Source organism: Branchiostoma floridae, chromosome 16 (assembly GCF_000003815.2).
Source record: "Branchiostoma floridae strain S238N-H82 chromosome 16, Bfl_VNyyK, whole genome shotgun sequence".
NCBI classification, from domain to species: domain Eukaryota; kingdom Metazoa; phylum Chordata; class Leptocardii; order Amphioxiformes; family Branchiostomatidae; genus Branchiostoma; species Branchiostoma floridae.
The window spans coordinates 13528213-13553232 of record NC_049994.1 but is presented as its reverse complement, the minus strand read 5'-3'; the positions used below and the strand labels follow the sequence as shown (position 1 = coordinate 13553232).

At 43.2% G+C, this 25020-nt stretch overlaps 3 protein-coding genes across 3 annotated transcripts; 2 read left to right on the top strand and 1 right to left on the bottom strand.

Annotated features, from left to right (window-relative positions):
* Positions 1 to 1566: 1566 nt before the first annotated feature.
* On the bottom strand, positions 1567 to 4866 carry LOC118432731 (E3 ubiquitin-protein ligase MARCHF11-like). Its single transcript, XM_035844340.1, has 5 exons — positions 3810 to 4866; positions 3266 to 3416; positions 2748 to 2863; positions 1986 to 2120; positions 1567 to 1740 (listed from the first exon to the last, which is right to left on the bottom strand). Exons 1-5 carry the CDS (start codon positions 4389 to 4391, stop codon positions 1735 to 1737), a joined length of 990 nt encoding a protein of 329 aa, XP_035700233.1. The 5' UTR covers positions 4392 to 4866; the 3' UTR covers positions 1567 to 1734.
* A 1364-nt stretch (positions 4867 to 6230) lies between these two features.
* Positions 6231 to 7814, top strand: LOC118432790 (zinc finger protein 888-like). Its single transcript, XM_035844409.1, has one exon. The coding sequence runs from the start codon at positions 6231 to 6233 to the stop codon at positions 7812 to 7814; it is 1584 nt and encodes a 527-aa protein (XP_035700302.1).
* Positions 7815 to 10171: 2357 nt separating this feature from the next.
* On the top strand, positions 10172 to 24314 carry LOC118403114. Its single transcript, XM_035801590.1, has 6 exons — positions 10172 to 10327; positions 12486 to 12574; positions 14431 to 14546; positions 15625 to 15785; positions 16161 to 16346; positions 17491 to 24314. Exons 1-6 carry the CDS (start codon positions 10192 to 10194, stop codon positions 24171 to 24173), a joined length of 7371 nt encoding a protein of 2456 aa, XP_035657483.1. The 5' UTR covers positions 10172 to 10191; the 3' UTR covers positions 24174 to 24314.
* The last annotated feature ends 706 nt before the right edge of the window (positions 24315 to 25020 follow it).

The following is a 25020-nucleotide window of genomic DNA, read 5'->3' as shown; positions in this document are numbered from 1 at the left end:
TTTTTTCTCATCAAAACAACTCACCTATCACCTATATGTCAAGGAGGTTGCTAATATCATTTTAACCTCATTGATCTTGTGAATTGTTGAGCATGGGGCAATACTGTACACAGAATGTTATCATACTCATTATTCATAGTATTTGTTCAAGCCCAACAAAAATTACCATAAATTGAAATGGCACAAAATTGCAAACGCAAAAAGTCATGGGTTTGTATGATATACGTCGCTTCCAGGGGAAGTTTGCCAGGGGAAGTTTAGACTAAAGAGATGCAATGTGCACTTGTCAATGATAATAACCCGGTCTCGTTTCCTTAACTCCGGCATGGTAGCAGCGTACAGTATTAAAAACTGTAGGTCTATTCTGCTGCATTGATATTTTCTCTGCTTTGCTTTCTCCTTTTCTACTACTACTAGAATAAAGTCTGCCTTTTCTAGCATCCCCACCGAGATTGCTGGATTCCTAGAAATGGTTGAAAAGTCAGTAAATGCAACCCGGCTCTTTCCAGGTAGCTTCTTGGTAGACGGTGCATTTCAGTCTTCCGCAAGGTACTAGTACTGTAGTAGTTTCGAGGTTACGCAACATTCGTGATTTCATGGTGCAATGTAAGAATGCTCTGAATCACGGGTTTTAGGACTCCTTCGGGGAATGTAACATCGCCTCCGCTGCATCGCGTCCATAGCATTCTCCGTGTTTTGAGATCGCTTCTCAACTTTTGATTCTCTTGTTTTATGATTGCTGCCATGTTCAACTGATGATCACTGATGGCTGCAATCTAAACAGTATGTAATGTTATGGGGACGGTTGGCTACCTTTACGTGACAAAACGGGGAGTGGCTATTGTCAAGATGCACGTTCCTGTCAATAGCTACTCTCCAAGCAGAGGTTAGGCTCCGGCTATTTTTTTAAACGTTTTTTTAGTCGTTTTTATAGGGCTTTCTATTTTGTATTTCATCTTAATGTGTCAAACCCGTTTTTGGCTGGCGTACTTCAAGAAAAATGACAAAATAGAAAGCCCGATAAAAACGGCTAAAAAAAAAAAACGTTAAAAAAAAAAACAGCCAGAGCCCAACCTCTGCTTGGAGAGTATCAATAGCAGCCATTCTGTACTACATTCTGTTATTGACAGGCTCATTCTTGTCGTTTACTATTCACGGGATGATCCTGTCCATGGAAGCATTGACCTTTATGTCCTGTCTGGCTATCCCCAGGTATCATGCAGATGGTAGCGACTCCTAGCCGCTGCTTCGGGAACTGCAGTCTCAATCGCGATCCCATTGCAACTTACGGTGTCTATTTGTCGCTATCTCTTTCTTTCATGAATCATATCACAAAAAAGACAACAAAAAAAGCGAATTCACTAAGCATTTTCTATTGAAATTCCATTTTGGTCACGAATAAAAACAGAAGAGGCGACACGGGAGACAAAGTACTCCCGAAGAATTGAACAATTCAATAGGATACAGAAGATCACAGAAGTCCCAGCCGTAGCGCAGGATAGGGTACTGGTAATCCGGCACAGCGCCACACAACGCAATAGACTGGCAGTGCAGATTGTGTAACGGTTACGATGGCACAGAGTGAGGTATGACAATCAACGTATTTCTATGGCATTCTGTTTTAATATAAGTCCCTAACGGCGATCTTGTACGGTAGGACGTCGTACCAACGGTTTTTGTCCGTTGACAGCCGTGATGATTTCAGGTAGACTTCTCGTAAGATGTAGGACTCTTTTACACCTGCAGCGAGCATACGTAAAATAAAAACACGAATTCGAAACCAATTAATACATTAAACATCAATAAGTACGACAAACAAGTTGCCTGAAGTTTGTGCCATCTTCTCACAATTACAATCACAATTGTCATAATGCTACGTATATTTCCCACATACATCGCTCAAAGTTTCATACGAACAAGGATACAAGCCCTTCCAACGATAAAATGGGGACGAATTCGAACTTGAGAAAGCGATCCCCACCTACCCGTGATTCGTTCGAGACATTGTCCATGAGAACGAGTTGTACTGATGACGTCAGAACCTCTGTAGAAGGGAGGACCAGGATACTTGAACACTCTGAAAGGCGCCTTTTCTTCAACCGACCTGCGTAATCTTGTACCTATATAGAGAATACAGTCTCTTGTCTGTTGTTTTCCTCTTTGTATTAATCAATAAGATACTACTGATGCACTTATACACTCGTTGTTACTTGTGCTTAATGAACTACACTAAATTCGTCCTGTCAACAGTAGAAAACTTTGCACTGTTGACAGGATTTTTCCATGTTCTAGTCTGCACTGGACTAGCTGACAGTTGTAGAACAAGTAACGATACGCAGTGCTAGTACTACGGATGCAATGTAATCATGAACGGAAATCTGGTCTTTGGTTGGATACTAGTAGGCTTGTCATGCATATGGCCTGGTATCTTTCAATACTTTCAGTACTTAGATATATTGTGATGATTATTCCTATCCTGGTATCCATACTTCACGGTCTTTTGTTGACGAGCGACATTTAGCGACTTCGAGCACAGTGACATAGAACGACGTACCGTATGCTTAAGCTGGCCTGGTACTAGTATCCAACTCTATTAGTATTACAATTTAGCTGCCGAGTCTAGATCTCTGAAATTGGATACCAGGCCAGCCTAGGCCTTCTGTTCATCGTTCAATGTTACTCTGCCTAAACAGAGTCGGTAGAGGTCGCTCTTGAACGGAAGACCGTCTGGTTAGCTATTTGCTCACCTGTAGTCGCTGGTTGATCGCCCGCCACCTGTTGACGAGCGCTGCGATCGGTCGGACGTAGAATAGCACGATCCCGACAGAGAACAAGTTCAATATCGCATACAGGGCGTAGCACACTGGGAATAGAGAATGGTTCGGGTTTGAGGCGTGGACGCCTGGGTATCATACTACTACTAGAAATAGTCACGCTCGCCCCTAATCCAAGCAGAGGATACATATGATAGTACCACAATGTTAGCCCTACACACTCCTATATGCTGGATACACTCCTTTGCTAGCTTTTGATACTATCTTATGCTATCGTAGGATCAGCTTGGAGATTAGCTGGCCCCACGAATGTTTGTTGGCAAGGTAGCAACGTTGGAAAGCGGACCAAAAGCTAAGCAAGACTAATCTGCATTGCAGGCAAATTCAGGATGAAATCTATTTGTTAGCCAAGTGATAACATACTTAATAAACGTTCTGAATGTAAGCATCATGAATGCCAGAGAAAACAAAAACTTTTTCCTCCAGTTTACCTTGGAATTCGGGCGACTTTTTCTGCTGTTCTGACATGGGATTGGTGAAGGACCAGACCAGGAAGTAAGTGGACCCGATGATAGCGGACAGCGCGAGGAGGACGACAACCATGGACCATCTTTCCGTGGCGTCAAGTTTGACACATTTCCACTGTCAACGAGAGAAAAATTAAGTTTCAATCTCTGTAGGTCTTTTACACACAGCCAAAAGTTTTCACCTGTCAAAGTTGCGTTATTCTCCTGCTACCTTCTGTGGAATATTCCGATTGGTTCTACTTCCACTATAACTGAGCGTCGCTAGTTGTCGTTGCAGTGTGAAGGATACAGTCCAAAACTTGGTAGCTATTGTGTTCCCAAACAGACTTGTAAAGATAGAATATAAAATGTATGGAAATGATGGGTGAATCACGTGGGTTGTTCACAATACTATTTACGAATTGACACAACACTGTGCTTGAAGACTGACATTTCCCCCTTATTTCTGACTTTCATTACAATTTACAATAAACTCTTTTTCTAGGTTGAAAAATTAACGAATATTTACCCTTGACGGTCTTTTCAGGCCGTAGTTTACGATGCTGAAGCCGTGAGAACACAACTCGCAAGTCCATGTACTTTTCCAACCGAGCCATTTGAGGAGGCACTCCTGGTGACAGTACTGTAGAGACCCTGAGCACAGACACGGGCTGATCATTGCATCTTCCTCATCTTCCCCGCCGTGACAGATCCTGCACATGAACCGGTACGAACTCGCGGTCGACTCGCTATCCTGTCGACTCCTCGCACGTGATTGACACATGATAGACGCGTGACTTTGAACCACCTGTAAGTCACCTTGAACTTCTTCTGTCGGTTCGGGTGATTCGGCGTTTGTGTCTTCCTTTCCTGTGGCCGATTCGTCTGACAAGCAGTTGGATGAACATGGTTTCTTACAACATTCTTCTTTTCTAGGTGAGATGGCTGGACAGCTTAGTACTTTTCTTACCTCCTTAGAAATTGTCCGAAGACCATTCCTTAAATCTTGACTACTAAGGCACTCACTCGCATCGTCTATGTCCTCCTCATTTGAGACACAAGAACACCTAACTTTTAAATGACTCTTTTCTTCATCTTCCAGCCCTGACATTTGGGAAATAAGAATCACTCAGATCTCTTTAACAAATAGTGAGTTCCGCTATCCTCATTAGGCCCGTAAAAATCACCTAACTTCTTCTTCACGCATGAAGTCCATCGTGAAGTTTGAAGTTTTGTTGTGGTATGTTCGAATCCAACATGGCGACGTTGTCAAGGGCAAGTGTGACAGAACAATAGAAACGGAATAAACGAGTTCGTTTGTTCAGTGTTCGAACAGAGTTCATCTCCGGCCAAGGAGGTCAAAACGCATCTTGATCTCACAAAGTGACGCTAAAACCACGTAGCAACGCAACGGTATAGAGGGCTTCTGCGTTAGATAGATTCAAAAGGCAGTTATAGAGTATCAGAAGGAGTGGCTGTCCATCATAGAGTTATAGTGTGTGGAAATGGTTTGGTGTGATGGCCAGCTGCCACCGAGTGCCTCCGATAGTGATTAGAATGTGCTATAAGCTATAAACGAAATTAAATTGTAAACGTAGCCGGGCTACGGATGACTTTGGTATAGGAAAAGACAAGTTGACGTTAACATGTGTAGTCACTGCTGTCCACGTGCGTAAATTTCTCTATACGAATCTTGCACCACTAGAAAATCCATACGGAAGTTAATTGCTGTAAGAAGACTGGCAAAACAATCTCAAACTCCACATCTGCTCGGTCCTGGGGCGGTACCGTTAGGTTTTATGGTGTTGCATTGTGGGATGTTGTTTGCGCGCCAACCCAGGTATTCCCAGACAAGATGGCGGGGCACCTGTTGCCATGCGGCAAGTGAGCTCAACTTTTCATCAAAGTTTCTTTAATCGCGCGGAGATTATTATATCAAGCGTAAGTTACCAAACACGGTAAGTTTACGTACTTTTTACTTGAGTAGAATCTATGGAAATGTAGGGCACCGTGAGAGCAAAACAATCCCCGGGTAAAGTAGTGTACGTTATGTTTGTTCAAGGCATTCTCCAAGCATAGGTTAGTCTTTGGCTGTTTTAACGCCTGTTTGGGCATTTTGGTCAGGCTTTCTAGTTTGTCAGTTTCCTCTCTATCCGCCAATCAAACAGACGAAAAGAAAACATGACAAAGTTGGAAGAACAACAAAAAAACGCCTAAACCAGCCAGAGCCTAACCTCTGCTTGGAGAGTGGTTCAAGGAGTAGTATTTGAATTTTAACCCCGGTTGTTTGCTGAAGCGGCTGAGTTTGTTCAACTCTCGAGGCCAGAAGGAGGGAAACGGCGCACCTGTCAACATTACATGACTTATCAATAACCAAACACCATTATAGGCTGCGTGTTGAAATAGGAATGTGCAAATAAGATGAACGTAAATCCCACAGGTTGAGGGCGTAGGGGCATTGAGTTGTTATCCGCTGTGTGACCCTGTGTCCAGGGTACGGTATTGGGGGCGGAGCCCATCCCTCTACTTCCACACAAACAGCGTTTTCAGCGGTGAAAAATGAGAATCTGTAATGATTTTGAAACATGTGGAAGCCGTGTATAGTATAGCTATATCAACATCGTCAGGATATAGGTTATATAAGTTACTGTTAAGCATTGCATGCCCACCTAGATTTACTGTTAAGCGTTTTTTTTTTTAATATCTTTTGATCGAAAGTTAATTGTTCAATGATTGTTACTTTATCTATCATTTAAGGGAGTACGGGATACGTCTGAAGGTCAACCCCAAACGAGAAACAATCCGACTTTATTGCGTCGGTTAACGTTGCGCAGAAGACGACTATATAGGGGACTGGAAACGTCACGCAACTTTAACAGCGGAGAAACAACAAGTTAGGACTGTTTGTGTTTCAAAGCTATACCCTAGCTGTGTACGTAAAGACAAAACAATGGAGACACAAAACGATAAAAGTAAAAATCAAGAAAACACGGGGACTGAGCGGAGCTCTTCATCGTGCGACGACGATCCAGAACCTGAAGCAAATGTTAAACGCAAGAGACAGTTCCAATGTGAACAGTGTGACTTTTCTTCGCTACGGGTATGGCACCTCACACAACACATCCGAGTCAAACACACCGGTGAGAAACCGTTTATGTGCGACCAGTGCGATTATTCGACGGGAAACAAGTACGCTCTCAAAAAGCACGTAAAGGTTACGCACCGCGGTGAGAGACCGTTTCAGTGTGATCGTTGCGACTATTCCACATCGGAGAAGGCTAACTTAAAAACGCACATTATGGGCAAACACAGCGATTACAGGCCATACACCTGTACATACTGCGACTTTTCCACAGCACGCAAACGATGTTTAGTAAATCATGTGAACTCTCACACAGGCGAGAAGCCCTACAAGTGTGAGTTGTGCGCTTACTCCGCGTATCAAAGGCAACATTTAGTCCGGCACATGGCTAAACACACTGGAGAGAAACCACACAAATGTGAAATCTGTGGTTATTCTACTTCTCAGGCGAGTTATCTCAAGACTCATATGGCCAGGCACCGTGGTGAGAAACCTTACAAATGTAAACTCTGTGACTATGCTGCGACACTCAAGTCTGGCCTAACGCGGCACATGATGTCCATCCACACCGGTGAGAAACCGTACAACTGTGATACGTGTGGTTTTGCTACAGGACGGCTATCTAACCTGAAGCGACACATCGCCACACATACTAGCGAGAGGCCGTATAAATGTACAGTTTGTGACTACGCCGCGTCATGGCCGGATGATTTGAACCGCCACATGGTCGTACATAGTAGCGAGAAGCCATACAAATGTGAACTCTGCGATTACAGTGCAGCACGAATACAGCATTTAAAACAACACATTGCCAGACACGCCGGTGAGAAGAACTACAAATGCGAACTTTGCGATTATTCTGGACTCATGTTGGTTGATCTAAAACAGCATATGGTAGTGCATAGTACTGATAGACCATACAAGTGCGAGCTGTGTGATTATTCTGGAGCCCGCAAATCTGATGTAAAGATACACATGAAAACTCACACCGGTGAAAAACCGCACAAATGTCCGTTTTGTGATTACGCTGCTGCGCATGCGTCTCAGTTGACACAGCACGTGCGCATCCATAAAGGGGAAAAGCCGCACAAATGTGATTTCTGCGACTATCGGACCCTACGAAAGACTCACCTGAGGCGGCACATCCAAGCTAAACACACCGACGAGAAACCCCACAAGTGCGACATCTGTGACTATTCTACAGCAATTAAGTCATGTCTGAAGGAACATATGGATAATATGCACTCTGGTAGGGATAAACCGTTTCATTGTGAACTTTGTGACTACTCTTCGCGACGCTTGTTCCACCTAAGGCAGCACATAGCCACACACACCGGCGAAAAACCGTATAAATGTGAGCAATGTGGCTACGCAGCGACACAGATGACCCATTTGAAGCGACACATCACTGTCACTCATGCGCCACTTGATGACCAACAGGAAGAAACTTAAAAACTTTGTGCTTGAACCAGAAACTACGACAAAGGACTTTTACGACAACGTAATTTTCCCGCTATACATATGCAAAAAGACAACATAAATACAAATAATCGTACTAGTGTCAGATAATATGTGACTTATCATATGTGACTTTCTAAGTCACCGTAAGCACAAGGTTTTTAGATAGAAACCGGTACCGTAATAAGCTGAACTATTTTGAATAAAAGATAGTTGGAAACTATGACAAAGAACTTTTATTAAAGACAACCATGATTCCACCACTGAGCGAATAGACAACATAAATACAAATAATCTTACTTGTGTCAGATTATATGTGACTTATGAGTTATGATTTGTAAGATGACCTATGTGACTGTCCAAACCACCGCAAGGGTTTTAAATTCATGTAATGTATTGTAGTTAATATAAGTTTGAAATATTGTTTAATAAAAGTACTCGTATTTCTACGTCATAGCTGAGATCTAAAGTGTTAGATTCAAATAGTACATATTTGAAAGTAACTGCACAAAGATCTTAAGAATATATGTGCAACATTTCCAAATGGTAGTTTTTTTAGTTAAAAATAGAGGTAACATACTGCAGAAAATATATAGAACTTCAAACAAATATCGGAAATTGTTCAAACCGCGGGTTGCAAAATGTCAAAACGAAAGGCAACAAATACACCCATGTGGTAATGTGGATTTGACAAAAAGTGATACAGGAATTTACACAAAATGTCAACATATATGGTTTTTAGAATTGTACAGCAATGATTTACATGTGTACTTGATATAGGTCTATCATGTCCAAACAAGGTAATGACAAACATGAAAGCCACAAATGTAATCGCTTTAGAGAGAGTATTCAATAGCATCGTTTATGTCTTGAAGTATGATACTTTTGGGAAAATATTTGATTTCTAGTTCATATATGTTGTACTTTTTTGCTTTTTGTTTAGAATTAAGAGAGCCAGAAGAATGGTGATGATGATGATTTGTGTACTGATATGGATTACATCCTCTGGGAACCCAAAAACTCATGCAAGCGTGTGAAAAAAAAAAAAACAGTTGCCTTCACTATGAAATCAAAGTGGTCAGGAAAGTTGAACAAATGACTGAACACACAAAATATTGTATACCGAACAATAGTTTTATTTTTTTCTTTCATATCTATATCTTCTTTTACCTTGGAATATTCTATGACATTAAGATATGTTTTCCGACATTTGTTTTTGCAATGCACGGCATATATGATATTTGCCTATTTTGAAGCTGCTTTGTATGATTGAAAACTTTTCTTGATTCCTATTCGTAAATGACCCAAAATTGATGCGAGTGGAAACGTCATCCATATAGTCAAATCAATATGGCCTAATGTGGACAATACTGATGACTACAGACTTTGGGGGTCTTTTAAAAGTACATATTGCAGTTAAGTGTACGTGTGGACTTTGAGCTTTTGCCAGAAGGCGTCTTACTGCAATACGGCAATTTAGCACATCTTGCTGACGTCAGCAATAATTAGGGGCCACACCCATTTTCAGAAAAAAATGCCCTCCCTGGCTTGTACGTCGAAGTTACTAGTAATCAATGCACAGTCCCGGGAATGCACATAGGAGAGATCATGTAATTTAGCATTTCTACAAATCTTAACCATGTCCAAGAAAAATGAATTTAGTATGCTCAAGAAGAGAGATACAAATGTATTAGTAACGTTACTAGACTCTAGAACGATTTCCAAACTGTGACCACAAGTTATATATATAACGTTAACCCGGAACTTCCACTGTAGTACCGCTGGGAGGCCAAATCATGACGTGGCTTCAAAATCATATCCAGTTGCTGGAGTATTCAACTGCTTTTTTGCATGACGTGTATCTTTGTGATTGTACCACCCACAACACATTTTACACACACCAAGGACTGAAGGCCGGAGATTGAATACTAGTATTCAACCTCCGAGTTGCACACATGCACCAACTCAGTGTAATCACAACTTCCAGGTGAGCACGGCCACTACGTAAACCTGGACATGCATTCACCGAAAACACATGGATATAAACGTTACATCCGCTTAACGTAGTAACACATAATATTATGCTAAAATCATGACCTTTGCGTACTACTTTCTCCTAGCGTAAGACTACTGACAAAGACCCTGTCAATCTGAGCACCTGGGTCAGCTGCACCACTGTAAAGAAGGGGGATTAGTGTTTCATGAACCCCAATCATATTTCCCAGTTTACAACAAAGAAAGGTTAGTAAGGCTCACCTTACTACAACAGTATACTTTTTGCTGTTCACAATCTAACAGCGCTTTGATATGATTTAATGCAACCATTATTTTACTACGAAAACGGTGTCGTAAAAGATTATGTCCCGGACGAATGGAACAGCCGGCGGATGCATCCTCGTATTTCATTGGTCGACGTTCAGCAGGGGTACCGAGAAAGGGACCAGTCGTCTGCGGCGGTACCGACGCCATGTCTCGGCGAAAACAGCCCAATCCCAAGCCCTTAAAAGGTACGTCCGTCCAAAACCGATCTTCTACCATATCTACAGTAACGTTAAGACTGTAAATACGACGCTTTTGACGTTATTATTTGCATTTTCGGGAGGGCGCTTGCGAACGGGGTTTTGTTCGCTTGAGGCTCCGCCCAGACAGAAGGAAATGATTGCTGATAGGTTCTGACGTCATGGTTGACTTGGGGTCAACTGGGGGTGTCCACGTGATAGCCACGTGTTAGTGTTTTGTCTGTCAGCAAGCTTCAAGCAGATGTAGGGGTGGAAAATGTTAGTGTTCCCCGATTCCAGAGACCATATTAAATCTGCATGATATTTGTGTTACTGTTTTTTTTTTTGTTTGTTTTTTTAGTTTTCTTGTGTGCATATTAAGGGGAGATATATGAAGCTACCTGTGTCCGAGAGGATTTGTAAATATTGCCCCTCAAATGCTGTGGAAGACGAGAGTCATTTTATCACTAATTGTTCTTTTTATGATGATATAAGAAACCAACTATTTATGAGTGTATCCAAAATACACGCTTACTTTCCAACTATTCCTGACAATGAAAAATCAATCCTACTATTAAAATCAAAGAACCCACACATTATAAAAGAAGTGGGTAAATTCGTCTTCCACTGCCTAAAGAGAAGAAGTCTAACCCAACAAAACCAGTATAATGTACACTAGCATAGCATATAGTCATAGAATGTAGTTCCTAGCACCTTTGTATTTTCCTTATTTTACATGTTGTTTGTACCTGCAATTAGCCCTCGGGCAAGAACTTGCAATAAAATATAAATTCGGCACTTGTTTGTATAAAGAACATATGGACATGAAATTGTAGTATAAATTCCAGTCAATGGAAGTTAAGTTGACTTTTGTCTGTGGGGTAACCTATATGGCTATATCCATTGTGTTGTCTTTTTGTCAGATAGATCTTGGGATGTTAATTGGATATTGCAATATCTTGAACATACAAAAATTCCAAACCACCACCCGTCGACTTGATATCAATAAATACAACGTTTTTAACTAGGTTATAACTAGGTTACCCAGTGGAAAAAGGTTAATTAGCATTACTATTGATACGCAAAGTACCAGTTACTTAGGATAAAATCTGGAAACGGTCAGCCGCTTGAGTCACTGACAAAAAACAGTGGAACTCTTGACATTTGTTACTGAGGTGAATATAATTGATTCTAAGATGGTTCAAAGAAGACAAGGTTATATGCTAATATTAAAGTCAACAGGTCCTGTTTTTAAGTATGGGGGCTGTTAGCAATGTCTCCAGTTGTTTGAGTGATTATTACCTTTCGTATCTAACGTTATAGTAATTAGTATTACCTTGATGTCTGACCTTCATTGACGTATTCCACTCAATGATTTGTTTGGGCGCAGTTTTTTTGTCCTTGTTTTACAGGATTTGAAAACATGGGGCAGGAACCAAAATTTAATTCTTGTTTACAAATTTTGGTGGGACTAGTATGGTTTGAGATGGACAGGGTCCTATTATATAAGTGGGGATTTGTGTGGGTGGCACAGATAGATTGCATTTACTACTGGAGTCGCGAGAGTAGTGTTACAACAACTTCGATGGGACAATTGGTAGGAAAAATGAAAAAAGGTAAGACAAAATAACTTATGATGCAAAACTTAGTTTAATATGGTAACCTTACCCTTTCTTCAAATTCTTTTGTGGAATTCAGCAATGTTTTTATTAGATTTGGTAATTACATAATACAATCAATGCTCGAAATACTTCTGGGGCTATGCAAGTATTTTGGATGCCTATACCTCGCAACAATATAGTCACAATTGTATTGATTCTTAACACTGAATTACAGAGGCATCCTGTTGTTATACATATAGAATACAACATGGTACATTCCATATGACCCGCGGGAGGGGCGGAACCCAGGTTGATGCTTAATACATTGTGTTGTATTTTATTTGTCATATCCACCTGGAATAAAAAACATGTTTCAATGCCAGAAATGTACCAGAAGGTGAGAAAATTTTGTGTCCTGGAACAAGAAATTATAACGACATGGAATCCAAAGTCCAATACAGTATTTGAATTTTTGACAATACATACACATTCATACTGATATGCCTGTGAGGAAATTATGGAACCATCAATTCTTAGTTACGAATGTTGTTATTTTCCCCCCATAGTTGGTGAGGAGGACCTTCTGTCAGATGATGATGATGATGATGAGCTGGTTATCTTTGAGGACTCCTCTGATGGGGAAGATGACACACAGGTAATATTACTTGTAGTTGTTGTATTTTTCATTCAAGCAGATGTGTGGTGCCTCTGGGTATCTCACTGGAGCTGTGGTACTTTGGGGGCGGCACTGCGACCGAGCGATTTAACAGCGCTCAATGAATTCCTTTGATAAAGATATTTTTGTGTGTGTGTTTTATTGTCTTCTTAGTCATATTTTGTTGTACACATCTATTTGGGCTAATCTTGTAATCTCCAGGCAGATTTACCAGTGGCATAAGATAGTATCAATGCAGGCTAAAGAGTACAGCTGGCCAAAGGGAGTCATCAGTCACTCCTGTAGCCAAACACACTCCTAGGCTGGCTTCACTCCTCTGGCAACCTCTGATACTACTGTAAATGCAGAAATATTCGCGGTGGATTAATATTCGCGGTTTTCGCGGCGGCCGCTTCACCGCGAAATTAAATCCACCGCGAATATTTCGTCTGCTGGCGCCGCCTAAGGTGCCCCTTTTCCACTCCATGTACATACTACTACTGTCTTTGTCACTGTATAATGAAATGTTTGACATACTTACTACGGTGAAGTCTTGACTGAAGACACACATGTATTTTTTTCATACGACCAACTGTATTACAGTACTGTACAGTATGTTCACCATGATACAAAGGTCGTACTACTGTACACTATTACGTATTGAGAGGGTAGATACGATTAGATCAGTAACAGTGGCTCACGCAAGAACAAGTCAAAAGCATGGAAACTGTTCTATCCGTCTGTATAGGACCCTTACCGGGTAACCAGCAAGTGTTTTCCGACTGGCGGTTTGTAGAGGCGCCGGGTTTTACACGGCAGTTCGTGACTACAGTGCAGTGCTGAAAATGCATTGAATTTCGCGGGATGGCGCTACCGCGAAATTAAATCCACCGCGAAATGTCCAATTTGCCGCTACCGCGAAATTAAATCCCCGCGAAATTAAATGCATTTACAGTATCTTATGCCACTATAGGATCTGCTTGAAACCGGAAGCAGGTGTATCATAGCCTTCTTTGCAGACATCTGGAGCACAGTTGTGTTTTTTTTGCGAGGATGGAGCTTTGTGTATTAAGTTTCATTGATTTGAAAAGTGAGTTGCTTATTTTCTTTTCATACAATCATAGGGAAAACAGCCCAAAAAGTTAATACAGTGATACTTTTCTACCATTCTGGTTTTATATAATAGGGGGTATGTGGAAATGAATGTATACGAACTAAAAAAATGTGTCCTGGTAAGTATTTGTGTGTCTTCATCATAACAAGTAACGTTTGTTCACCTTTATCCGTAGAGTAATCTATATCCGCTGTATATAAAATAGGGTATTTGGGGATCATTAAGTCAATTAGAAGGTAGTTTACATTGCAATATCTTGAAAATGTTAACATTTGAAACCTACGTCGTTTACCTAAAATCTCTAAATACTCAGTTTTTTTTTAAACAACGAATTTAGGTTACCCAAGGATTAAGGTGAACTAGTGTTACCTCAAATATTTCATCATGCTTTTACAATGTAACTTTAAACTACATGTACGTGAGAACGGAGTATCATTAGCATAACTCCCCCGCCAGAAGACAGGAGAGAAATGTTCACTGTGGGTTTGAGTTTGTGGTGAAGCAGCCACCACAAAAAAATCGTGAACACAAAACCTCCGCCAAAGTTTCTGCATTTACAGAACTTATGCCCATCCATGAGAAATTGAAATCACTTATTGTTCAGACAGGGTCCTATTATATAAGTGGGGATTTGTGTGGGTGGCAGCAAGGTACACAAATGAATTCACAGATAGATTACATTTCCTACTGGAGTCGCGAGAGTAGTGTTGCGACAACTTTGATGGGCATTACATTTACACAGGACGAGTTTGACAGTGGGGACATGGAACTTCATACTGCACAGGGGTCAGAAGAGGAAAACCAAGACATTGTCAAGGAAGAAATTCTAGAAGGGCGCTCAACTTATAGAAGATTAAGGTAAGAAACAGTCATCATACGATCACAATAAGACTTAAGTACGTGTGATTGATATACAGGCTTTCATTTGATGTCATCTGCACCGTGTTGGATTATAAATATATGTGGGATTGCGTGGCGCAGCAGCAGCATGTATGGCTCGGGACCGAGAGATCTCGAGTTTGAATCCTGCCGTATCACTGATCTTCCGTGAACAGTTTCATCAGGTTGGTACGTCACTGAATAAAGAGACTCTTTTTACACAACCAGTGCTTTATTCTCACCGACGTTTTGGTGACCGTCTGTCACCTTCTTCAGGGCAATTCTGACTGGTTCACATTGTATTGCAGGACGGATGTCGCTGCTCACAGTTCAGATGCGGTCACAAAACGAAAAGTATTTACATATGTATATACAGTGACATGTATATATCACTGATCTTGTGCCCTTGGGAAAGGCACGACTTTCCTCACTTTACTCAGGTTAAAATGAGTAACTAGCTTGGACTAGGGCTGTCCCTCAGATAGGACGTTAAATGGAAGTCCCGTGTTTGGGGAGAGCCACACCCCACGCATGTTAAAGAACCCGCCACACTTTAAGATATCAAAAAGAGTAGGGGACCTTCCCAGTGTGAGTGGATCAAACCTTACAGTCTGGTCTCTGGGTTGACATCTTGATTTGAAAAGGTGATAGTCACCTGTTATGTCAATCCTTCAACAAACGTGGTAAATCTAAATGAATGAATAAATAATGTATGCCCATAAAGCACACGAAGATGCCATTGCTTAATCCCATTACCTGCCAATATGGAAAACGGGATTAAAACTATGATTACTATATGACGTCAAGGAAAAACCTGTATATTAGTATCATTCAATAATGTTAAAATCAAAGACGCCGAGAAGTGGAATCCTTCCAATCCAATTACCTGGGGTGAGTTGTTCGCATGTTGGTGGTCTTGTTTATTCCTCACATAACTTTTGATCCTGTTCTTATTTGGAGTGTTTACTGTCATGTCCATAGCATCCTAGTGACTCGTTGTGTAGGTATTGTCATTCGTGCCATAATTTCTCTCCCTTCTTTGCCTCCATTGGATCAGACCCAAGAGGAAATGTACAACTTGGAGCATTCCACCTGAAGACGGACAGGAGGAGGCAGCCTCGAAAAAACTTAAGACTGGGGAGCTGTTCCCTTGTCCCACCTGCAGCAAGGGCTTCAAGACACCGAGCGAGATGCAGATTCACATGAGGAAACACACAGGTGAGACCCTTATACACATGGAAACACATAAAACACCTATGTGATACCCAAATATAAATGGGGACACATGTGAGACCCATATCATCATGGAAACATACAAATGAGACCTGTATTCAGATGAGGAAACACACATGTGAGACCCTTAGTCACATAAAGAAACATAAAAGATAGAAGCAGATAGGATTTTGAAATGCCAGTAGAAGTCGGATGCTACACCAAACAGAATCCTTTGCAGGGAAATGGACAGTTGCTTTTAGTATCACCCATTCACAATCTTTCACAGCCAATTAGTTTCAAGTCCAGACCTGGACCTGATCTGCTGGACCTGGACCGTACCTTTACCTGAATTTTCTGTATGGTATCCTCTCTTTTCAGGAGAGAAGCCATTTTGCTGCCCTTTCTGCAACAAGGCGTACCCCCGGCGGAAAACAATGTACCGCCACATCCGTGAGCATCACCCTGACCAGTGGCAACGGGGACGCTTCCCAGGGAGGTTTTATCATGCTGCCATCAACAAAGCCATAGAGGACACCCTGAGACAGGACAATACATCTGCACTGGGTAGGCTGTTTATTTGTCACAAAACAATACATCATCGCTTGGTTGGGTAATAATGATGGTGTTTTTCTGTCACAAAACATTAGAATGGCAAGGTTCCCTTCAGGGGCCCTAAGTTGATCTGCAGCTTACATTTCATGAGTTCACACTAGGGCTCTAGCCAGCCCGAAATTTTTTTCCGTCAGGCGTCAGCCAATTTCCATTGTCGCGAGCACACTATTCCAGGAGTTAGAGAGACTGAACTGAGACCTTGAAAAATGGGTTTTAATGAGATTATCGTATGCGAAAGGGCACCGACACACATTGTCAAGAATCATAACAATAGCAGAACAAACAGTGTGTGGCTTTTACGGCCGTGGATGGCGTCCCCAAGCCGCCTGTAGCTTCCACCAAAGAGCTTTCATCAGATTCTTGTCCGTCAAGGTTGACGGATTGATTTTAAATTTTTTCCGTCACACACAGCAAATTTCCGTCAATTGACGGAAAAACGGACGCTGGCTAGAGCCCTGGTTCACACATTAGGACTGCATTTCTTTCGTTGATATAGAAGTTAGCAATGTGTCTAAAGACAAACAAGTGGCCATTAGCTACTTTAATAATATACTGCTAGCATAGAGGGTACTAATTTTTGTACCAAAGTCCAGCTATATCATCACACAGTCCAAATACCAGTCTTATGTCCTTCTCAGCAGCAGCTTCTTTCCCAGACTATAAAATTAAGGAACCCTCTCCCTGAACCCTCTCCCTGACAAGTGTTTCCCTCCCGAATACAACCCAAAAGTTTACAAAGCTTATGTTCACAGCCATCCCCTAGGACAGACACCTTTTTCTCCCATCAACTTAGTTCAGAGCTCAGAGGTCTGTTCGGACTGTTCTCCTTGTGTTGAGCAAACTTTTTAGAAATAATCACTGTATTTCAACATATTTTCACATATCTTAATCTACAGAGCTTACATCCCTACCTTCAGACATAGCTTGTTTTTTTTAATGATCATTTAAAATATTCACAATAGAGTTCCAGTACAATCGTAGGGTTGTGGCAAGCCCCATGAACACAGGATACAACATGTTGATCTACAACAAAGCAAGTGGTATACATGTTCCTATGATGGCATCTAAAACTTGTAACTGCTTGTATGTGTTTCAGGTGCTGCACCTGGTACTGACAGCTCAGCTGTCTCGGGAACAGATAACCAAAGTAAGATGTCACAGCTAACTATCAAGCAGGAGCCAACCACTCCACCAATGACTCCGGGTAAAAAATCACCTTTAGATAGCACCTGTGGAAAGTACAAGAGGATTGCTCCGGCCCCCCTAAAGCCTCAGCTTGCTGTTGTTCAACAGATGCCAGTGTCAACACCGCTGGGAGTGAAGCAGCAGTTCTTCCTGGTGAACCCACAGACAGGGGTGATTATTCCCATCAACATGCCCCCAAACACCAACCTACAATCAGGAGTGGCTGTCCCTATGAACCCACAATCAGGAGTTGCTAGTCCAATCAATCCACAGTCAGGAATAGCTGTTCCCGTCAACCAACAGTCAGGAATAGCTGTCCCCGTCAACCAACAGTCAGGAGTGGCTACACCCATTAACCAACAGTCAGGAATAGCTGTCCCTGTCAACCAACAGTCAGGAATTGCTAGCCCAGTCAATCCACAGTCAGCAATAGCTGTCCCCATTAACCAACAGCCAGGAATTGCTGTCCCCACCAACCAACAGTCAGGAATAGCTGTCCCCATCAACCAACAGTCAGGAATAGCTGTCCCCATTAACCAACAGTCAGGAGTGGCTGTCCCCATCAGCCAACAGTCAGGAATAGCTGTCCCCACCAACCAACAGTCAGGAATAGCTGTCCCCACCAACCAACAGTCAGGAATAGCTGTCCCCATCAATGCACAGTCTGGAGTGACTGTACCTTTGAACCCACAAGCAGGAGTTGCTGTCCCCACCAATATCACTGCAAACACCAACCCACAGTCAGGAGTCACTGTCCCCATCAATGTGCCCACAAATACCACCCCACAGTCAGGGGTGCCTATCCCCATGAACCCACAGCCTGGACTGGCTGTCCCTATCAACCTTGCCACAAACATCAACCAACAGTCAGGAGTAGCTGTTCCCACCAACCTCCCTATGAACACAAACCCACAATCAGGAGTGATTGTCCCCAGCAACTTCAGCACAAACACCAATCCACAGTCAGGAATAGTTGTCCCCATCAACCTTGGCACAAACACCAACCCACAATCAGGAATAGCTGTCCCCATTAATGCACAGTCAGGAGTTGCATTCCCTGTTGCCATGGTAGCCAACCAACAGAACATTGTGCAGACTTCCTTCTCACCTGTTGCCATGCCAACTAATCCACAGGCTGTTGTACAGACTTCTGCATTCCCCATTGCCATGCCTACCAATCCACAGGCTGTTGTGCAGACTGCTTCACCATCTGTTTGCTTGCCTACCAATCCACAGGCTGTTGTGCAAACTGCTTCACCATCTGTTGCTATGCCAACCAATCAACAAGTGCAGACTGCTTCACCATCTGTTGCCATGCCAACCAATCCACAGAGTCTTGTGCAATCTTCTTCATCACCTGTTGCCATGCCAACCAATCCACAAATGATTCTTCAGACTTCCTCATCACCTGTTGCCATGCCAACAGCAGGATTGGCATCCTTAACTCAGGCAACACCAACGCAGACATGTAAAACTCCTACAACTTCTGTAGCCCAGCGCCCTGTTGTGACTGTGACGCCGTCTTCAGTTGCGGCTCTTAATCAACAAGCAATTGTTGCCATGGCAACAGCATCACTTCCATCCCAACAAGCAATGCCCAATGTTGTCATGACAACACTACCTTCTTCACTCACACCACTTAACCAACCATCGCATGTTACTATGACAACTGCTGCCATGGCAACCAATCCAACCCCACCCACTCCAGTCCTCCAGCAGGTTGTTATGCCAAGGTTAATCCCAGTGCAGCAACAGACCCCACAGGTTTCCATGGTAACTGTTTCCAAGGCAACAGTACCATCTCAGCATGCCCCCAGAATTCAACAAGCCATCCTGCCAAAGGTGTTCCAGGCACAAAACCAGGGAAAAGCCATTCCTGTATCAGTCATGCCACAAGCATCTCTTCCTGCTCAAAGCTTTTCAAGTGTTGCCATGACAGCAAGCTCACCTTCACAGGTTGCTTCGGCAACCACAGCTCCTGCCGTTCCACCTGTTACCATGCCAACGCTGTTCCCAGTGCAGAACCAACCAGTTGCCATTACTACAAGTACATCTTCACAGATCACTACGTCAACCACAGATCCAGTCGTCCCTGCAGGTCCACCCGTTACCATGCCAACACTGTTCCCAGTGCAGAACCAACCAACCCAGGTTGCCGTGACAACAGCATGCCAGGCACCACTTCCTACTCCGACACTATCGCAGGTTGCGTCATCCCCAAAACCACTGCTGCCAAAACCAATCCTGCCAGCGATGACATCAACAGCTAGAACGCCAACTCCGATCGCACCAGTGATCCAACATTTTCTCATGCCGGCACATTCTTCGGTGGCAAGAATTGCCATAGCGACATCCCCTTCTGTTTCTCCTGTTGCCATGGCAACTCAGCCCACCACGGCTGTCACTACAAGTTCTGCAGCTTGCCTGACACCAGCATACCAGAGGGTTCACATCGCCACCGACGCAGCGCCACTGATGCAACATTTCGTTCTTGAGAAAAGTCCAAAACTACGCAGTCCTATAAGAAATTCAACAAATGCATCACCAAACCAGCCACAAACACAGAAATTTCTGTGCCTGAGAACCTCCACATCCCACACACACAAACTCCCTGTCTTAACACAGCAGTCGTCAGCTCCGCAATATGGTATTCCCCTATACTCAGGAGCCACACTATCATCCACATCTGTGACAAACACATTGCCTGTGCTGCAGATACAAAACGTCGTCACTTTGACAAGTTCCCAATCACAGGCCATTCCTGTTCAGCTTTCCATGGCAACAGTTGCTAGGCAACAAGCTTCCCCGGCTGTGATGTCACCTGCCAAAGAGAGAAACATTGGTGAAGCCTGCCAAGTCTCACAAACACTGCCGAGTCCTGGTATAACCGAGGTGAGAAGTGGAGCCACAGAAAGCAATGCATGCCTTCCCAATCTGGATGTTGATTCTGATGAATATTTCATTGCTGGTGGCAAGTCCAAGTCAGTCTTTCGGAATGAAAATGGTGAAATATTGAAAGTATTGAGGAGGGAAGATCTGAACCGTCAGCAATCAGAAACAGGTGAGCAGAACACAGCAGCAACTCCAGAATCACAGCAAAGCTCCACATTTCATCCTGTCCTTCCCGAAATGGTCGACAGTCGCGTTATTTCCGACTGTCCCAAGGACGATAGGGGACAATACAGGCCTCTAACAGTAGAAGTCCTGGAGAGAAGCAACACATGCTCCTTGTGTGGAAGCATGTTGAGAAGTCTGCGGTACCTCATCATGCATCTCTTCAAGTTTCACCGACAATACAAGTGCCGCCTGTGTGCTCCGAGAGTTAGCAAGACGTTTGCCTCGGAACAACTGTTGAAGGACCACCTCCTTAACAGGCACTGGCCAGTCCTTGATCTTCCAGACGAGGAGGCCGCAAGAGGGTTACACTACCACTTCAAGAGGTCGTGCCAGGCAGTGGAGGCCGTCCGTGTGATCGGGAACCCTCTGGATGTCACGGAGATCACGGGTTCTGACATCCGGTTCAAGGACGGAAAGACGCTGAAGTACCGCGTGAACTACAACATTCTGACTCCCGGCAGGTACATGAACGACGGAGACATCACCGTGAAGAGGACCAACACCAACGCTCTCAGCATCACCTGTATCTTCTTCCACACCAGCAGTGTTCTGAAAGGAGGGAACGCAAAGAAGGCTTACGTTGCATCGAAAATTGTGACGACCAGTGCAGCAGATGGACCGTCCATGAACTTGATAAAGAGACGGAATGCCCCGCCCAATGTGGCAGTCCTTCCCAAAGGCATGGGTTTCAAAGCCATATCTTCCACTCGTAAGGAGGGCGGACTAGGAACACAAACCTCGAACTTGTCAAAGTCTGATGGAGTGAGTAGTCCATCTCCTAAAACAGCTTCTGCAAGTTTGAGTGCCCCACAATCGACTTTGCCTGCATCATGCACAACCACATCAAAAGATCAGTCTACAACTGAGGGCTCCTCAAGGCCTGCCATTGCAGTCGAGTGTCATGGCTGTGACGTCTGCGGTCAAGTCTTTTCAGAGCTTCAAGAGCTGCAGCAACATATGAATGTTCACATCGAGCTCAAGCCGTTCAAGTGCAACCTCTGTAGCCGTACGTTCCCCCATGGAGCCACTCTCGAGGCCCACGTCAAGGCTCACTACAGGGGTGAGATTGAGGACGAGCCAACAACGATTCCAGCCAATGTGAAAATCAGCTTCTGCACGGAATCGAAGAAAGGAGGAAGTACAAGTGAGAAAAGAAACAGGGACAGCTTAGAGGAGGAAGCAGCAACGGCAGATTCAGAGGACGATCCTAGCAATGACGGTACTTATAATATTTGTAGACTGTGCGGAAAAACGTACTCCAATGGTGCAAGCCTGATCCGTCACCTTAGGACACATCAGGAAGGATTTGAAATGAGCTGTTCCATTTGTGGCAAGGGCTTCAACCTTTCGTACCACCTCAAAGAGCACATGAACGTCCACACCAAGACCAAACCCTACAAGTGCCACATTTGCGGCAAGTCGTTCACCCACTCCGGCACTCTCAGTGCCCACCTAAAAAGTCACAAGAGCAGGGAGGGAATTGTTGCAGAGTACAGTTCCTTTGGCTGTCGATACTGCTCCGTACACTTCACGCACATCAAGAAATACCAGGAACACATGAAAGAGAGGCACGGTGTGTTTGACTTCGACTTTGAGGAAGCCGAGAAAGATATTATCAAGTGTAATGCTTCCAGGGAAGACAACCCAACTCAGTCTTGCCTACAAAGTGAAAACACTGCAGAAGAATCAGAAACTGACAAATCTCAAGATGTTCCTGCCATTAAAACAGCTGTAGAAAACACTGATCCCCTCATAGCAGCTTCTGAAACTCAAGCTAACGCACTATCAGCTTCAGTTGTGGCCCAAGAAGAAGAAGCTTCTTCTAGTGTTAGCACTCCTCCATTGGAACTAAACAAACCATTCAAAGCTTCGCGACACGCTATACAATACCAGACAGGAAAAACCGTTGCTGAGCTTATCGGACTACGCAAGACCAAACCCACAGTAACAGAGACGACGTTCACAAACGTAACACAATCTGCTGGTGAACCGCCGCCACTGGTTATTACGCAGGCCATATCCTTGAGACCGTTTGTTGACAAAATCATTGCTGCATCTGTTCCAGACCCGGTACACGTGGACACACCAAATGTCACGAAGTTCAAGCCTATTTTGCCGAAAGCATACATACAACCATTAACAACTTTTCAAATTTCACCAGGTGCAATGCCAAAAGGCCAAAACTTTTCAAATGAATACAGGTGGAAAATGAAACACTTAGATAAATCGTCAGAAGGCCAAAACTCTTCAAACGAGTTCACATGGAAAATAAAGCACTTCAATGCTGTGCAACCCATAGATGAGACAGAATCTGGTTTTAATCAGCAGAGCCAAATGACGAAGTTCAAGTACGGCGGTGCACAAGAACACCTGGTCGACCCGTATCCGTGGTTCAAATGTCGTAAGTGTGGCGTAGGATACAGTTCCAAGCTGCACCTGAGACACCACATCTGCGGAGCCTGTTCCAAGTACATGATGAAGTGTGAGGACTGCGACTTGACCTTCTTCTCCTTCCGACGACTCGAGAACCACCTGGCCAAGGAGCACCCAGAGGAGTACAATGAAGATTACGAGGAGTCGTCTGGAGAAAGTGAGGAAGAAGGAGATGGTGTTGAAATGGAAGAACAGAGGGAGCAAGAGAGCCAAGAAAGGAGGAGTAGCACGCAAGAGGAAGCCAATAGAGAACGTGGACAGGTAGTTGTGAAGGTCGAACAGATAGATGAGAGTTCTATGGAACCAACCGACCAAAGTGCTGTCATCAAGCAGGAAGAGTTGGAAGGTCAGAAGTGGTGGTTTGAAGGTGATGATGATGACCTTGAAAGAAACAAAATGGCGGACCGTGAAGTCAAGGAAGAAGGAGAGGATGCCAGTTTTGAAAGAGTTAGTATTGATGATTTGGACATGGAAGCATTTGTGCAGTTTAGTGAAAGGAAGGAAAAGAGTATTGAGGGATGCGTAGAGCAACAATTGGATGATTTTAGACCAAAAATGAAAGCAGAAGTTCAAAGTCAGATATCTGACCAATCGGAGACCATAGTACAACACGGAAGCCAATCAGAAAGCAGACAAGCAGTGCCTCCTCATCCCCCTGACCAATTAGAGCACAGCTTTCAGGAAAGAAGACAAATGGACCAATCACATGCCAAGGAAGAGCCACCTTCAGTTCATGAAAGCAAGTTTATTGACCAAACAGACAATGTGGTCTTGGACATACATGTAATTCAAAATAGCCAATCAGAGACAACAGTAGAGCACATGAGCCAACCAGAGTACATAGAACAGAAGAAAGATGTGGAATCATCAGGGAGGAAAAGTCCTCAGGTTCAGTTGTACAGATGCATGTTGTGTGGTTCAAAGGAAGAGAGGCTGTTGCCACCAGCAGATTTAGCACGGCACTTGACAGAGTACCATCATGTGGAAAACCCAGATGTGTTTCTCCAGGGTCCAATGTCCTGTTTCTCCACTGGCAAAAACTAACTTTATCCATCTGATACATGTATTTGGTTTAAATGTTTTTGTATTAAGATGGGGTATTGGTCAAAAGAAAGCTTTAGATTGAGTTGCCAATTGTAGCATGTTGTGGGATCCCAAACAAGAGGAATTGTTAGCGTCTGTGCAGATTTACAAAATGTAGCACTACACTTGACAGAGAATCATCATGTGGAAAACCCAGAGTTTTGTCTACAGGGCCCATTGCCCTGTTTCTCCACCGGCAAAACCTAACTTTATCTTTCTGATACATGTATTTGGTTCATATATTTTTATGTTGAAATGTTTTACACCAAAAAGCAGTTACTCAAGCAACTGGATATGATTTTGGATAATCATATCAAGTTGTTTGAGCAACTGCTTTTTGGTGTGATTCTTATTACCTGGATGTCTAAATTTCATTGACGTTAAAATGTTGAATGTGGAATTTCCTTTATTTATTTATATGGCAATGTGAATATTTCTGAAATGTGATTAATTATGGTAATTAATGATATATATTGTGTAACCATTTACAGATTCATGTTGTGTGGCCCATAAGTAGAGAAATATATCGAAAAAGATGATTTTCTCCAGGGTTCAGTTTCTCTGTTTAACACAAGCTTTATCACTGATTATTTTTGTGTACACTTTGAGTAGCCTGTGTGCCATCCGATAACTACAGGGCCCGATAGTAGTAGTAATACCCGTCACATTTGGCGAAAATTGATTGGATGATGATTCTGCGGCAATAGCCCGAGCCTCGCGTATAATAATAACTTTATTGTACAAGGTACAAAGTATGGCTGATATGTCGGACGGTTTTCAGGTGAAAAATACGCGCAACCCTCTGTCG

Bases quoted from the DNA above. Each gene is read 5' to 3' on its own strand.
- LOC118432731 (XM_035844340.1), bottom strand. From the start codon at position 4,391: ATGTCAGGGCTGGAAGATGAAGAAAAGAGTCATTTAAAAGTTAGGTGT. The intron at 3,417-3,809 runs GTAAATATTCGT...TCTCGTTGACAG, and splicing joins GCCTGAAAAGACCGTCAAGG to TGGAAATGTGTCAAACTTGA. The intron at 2,864-3,265 runs GTAAACTGGAGG...CTCTATTCCCAG, and splicing joins AAAGTCGCCCGAATTCCAAG to TGTGCTACGCCCTGTATGCG.
- LOC118432790 (XM_035844409.1), top strand. From the start codon at position 6,231: ATGGAGACACAAAACGATAAAAGTAAAAATCAAGAAAACACGGGGACT.
- LOC118403114 (XM_035801590.1), top strand. From the start codon at position 10,192: ATGGAACAGCCGGCGGATGCATCCTCGTATTTCATTGGTCGACGTTCA. The intron at 10,328-12,485 runs GTACGTCCGTCC...TTCCCCCCATAG, and splicing joins CAATCCCAAGCCCTTAAAAG to TTGGTGAGGAGGACCTTCTG. The intron at 15,786-16,160 runs GTGAGACCCTTA...CTCTCTTTTCAG, and splicing joins TCACATGAGGAAACACACAG to GAGAGAAGCCATTTTGCTGC.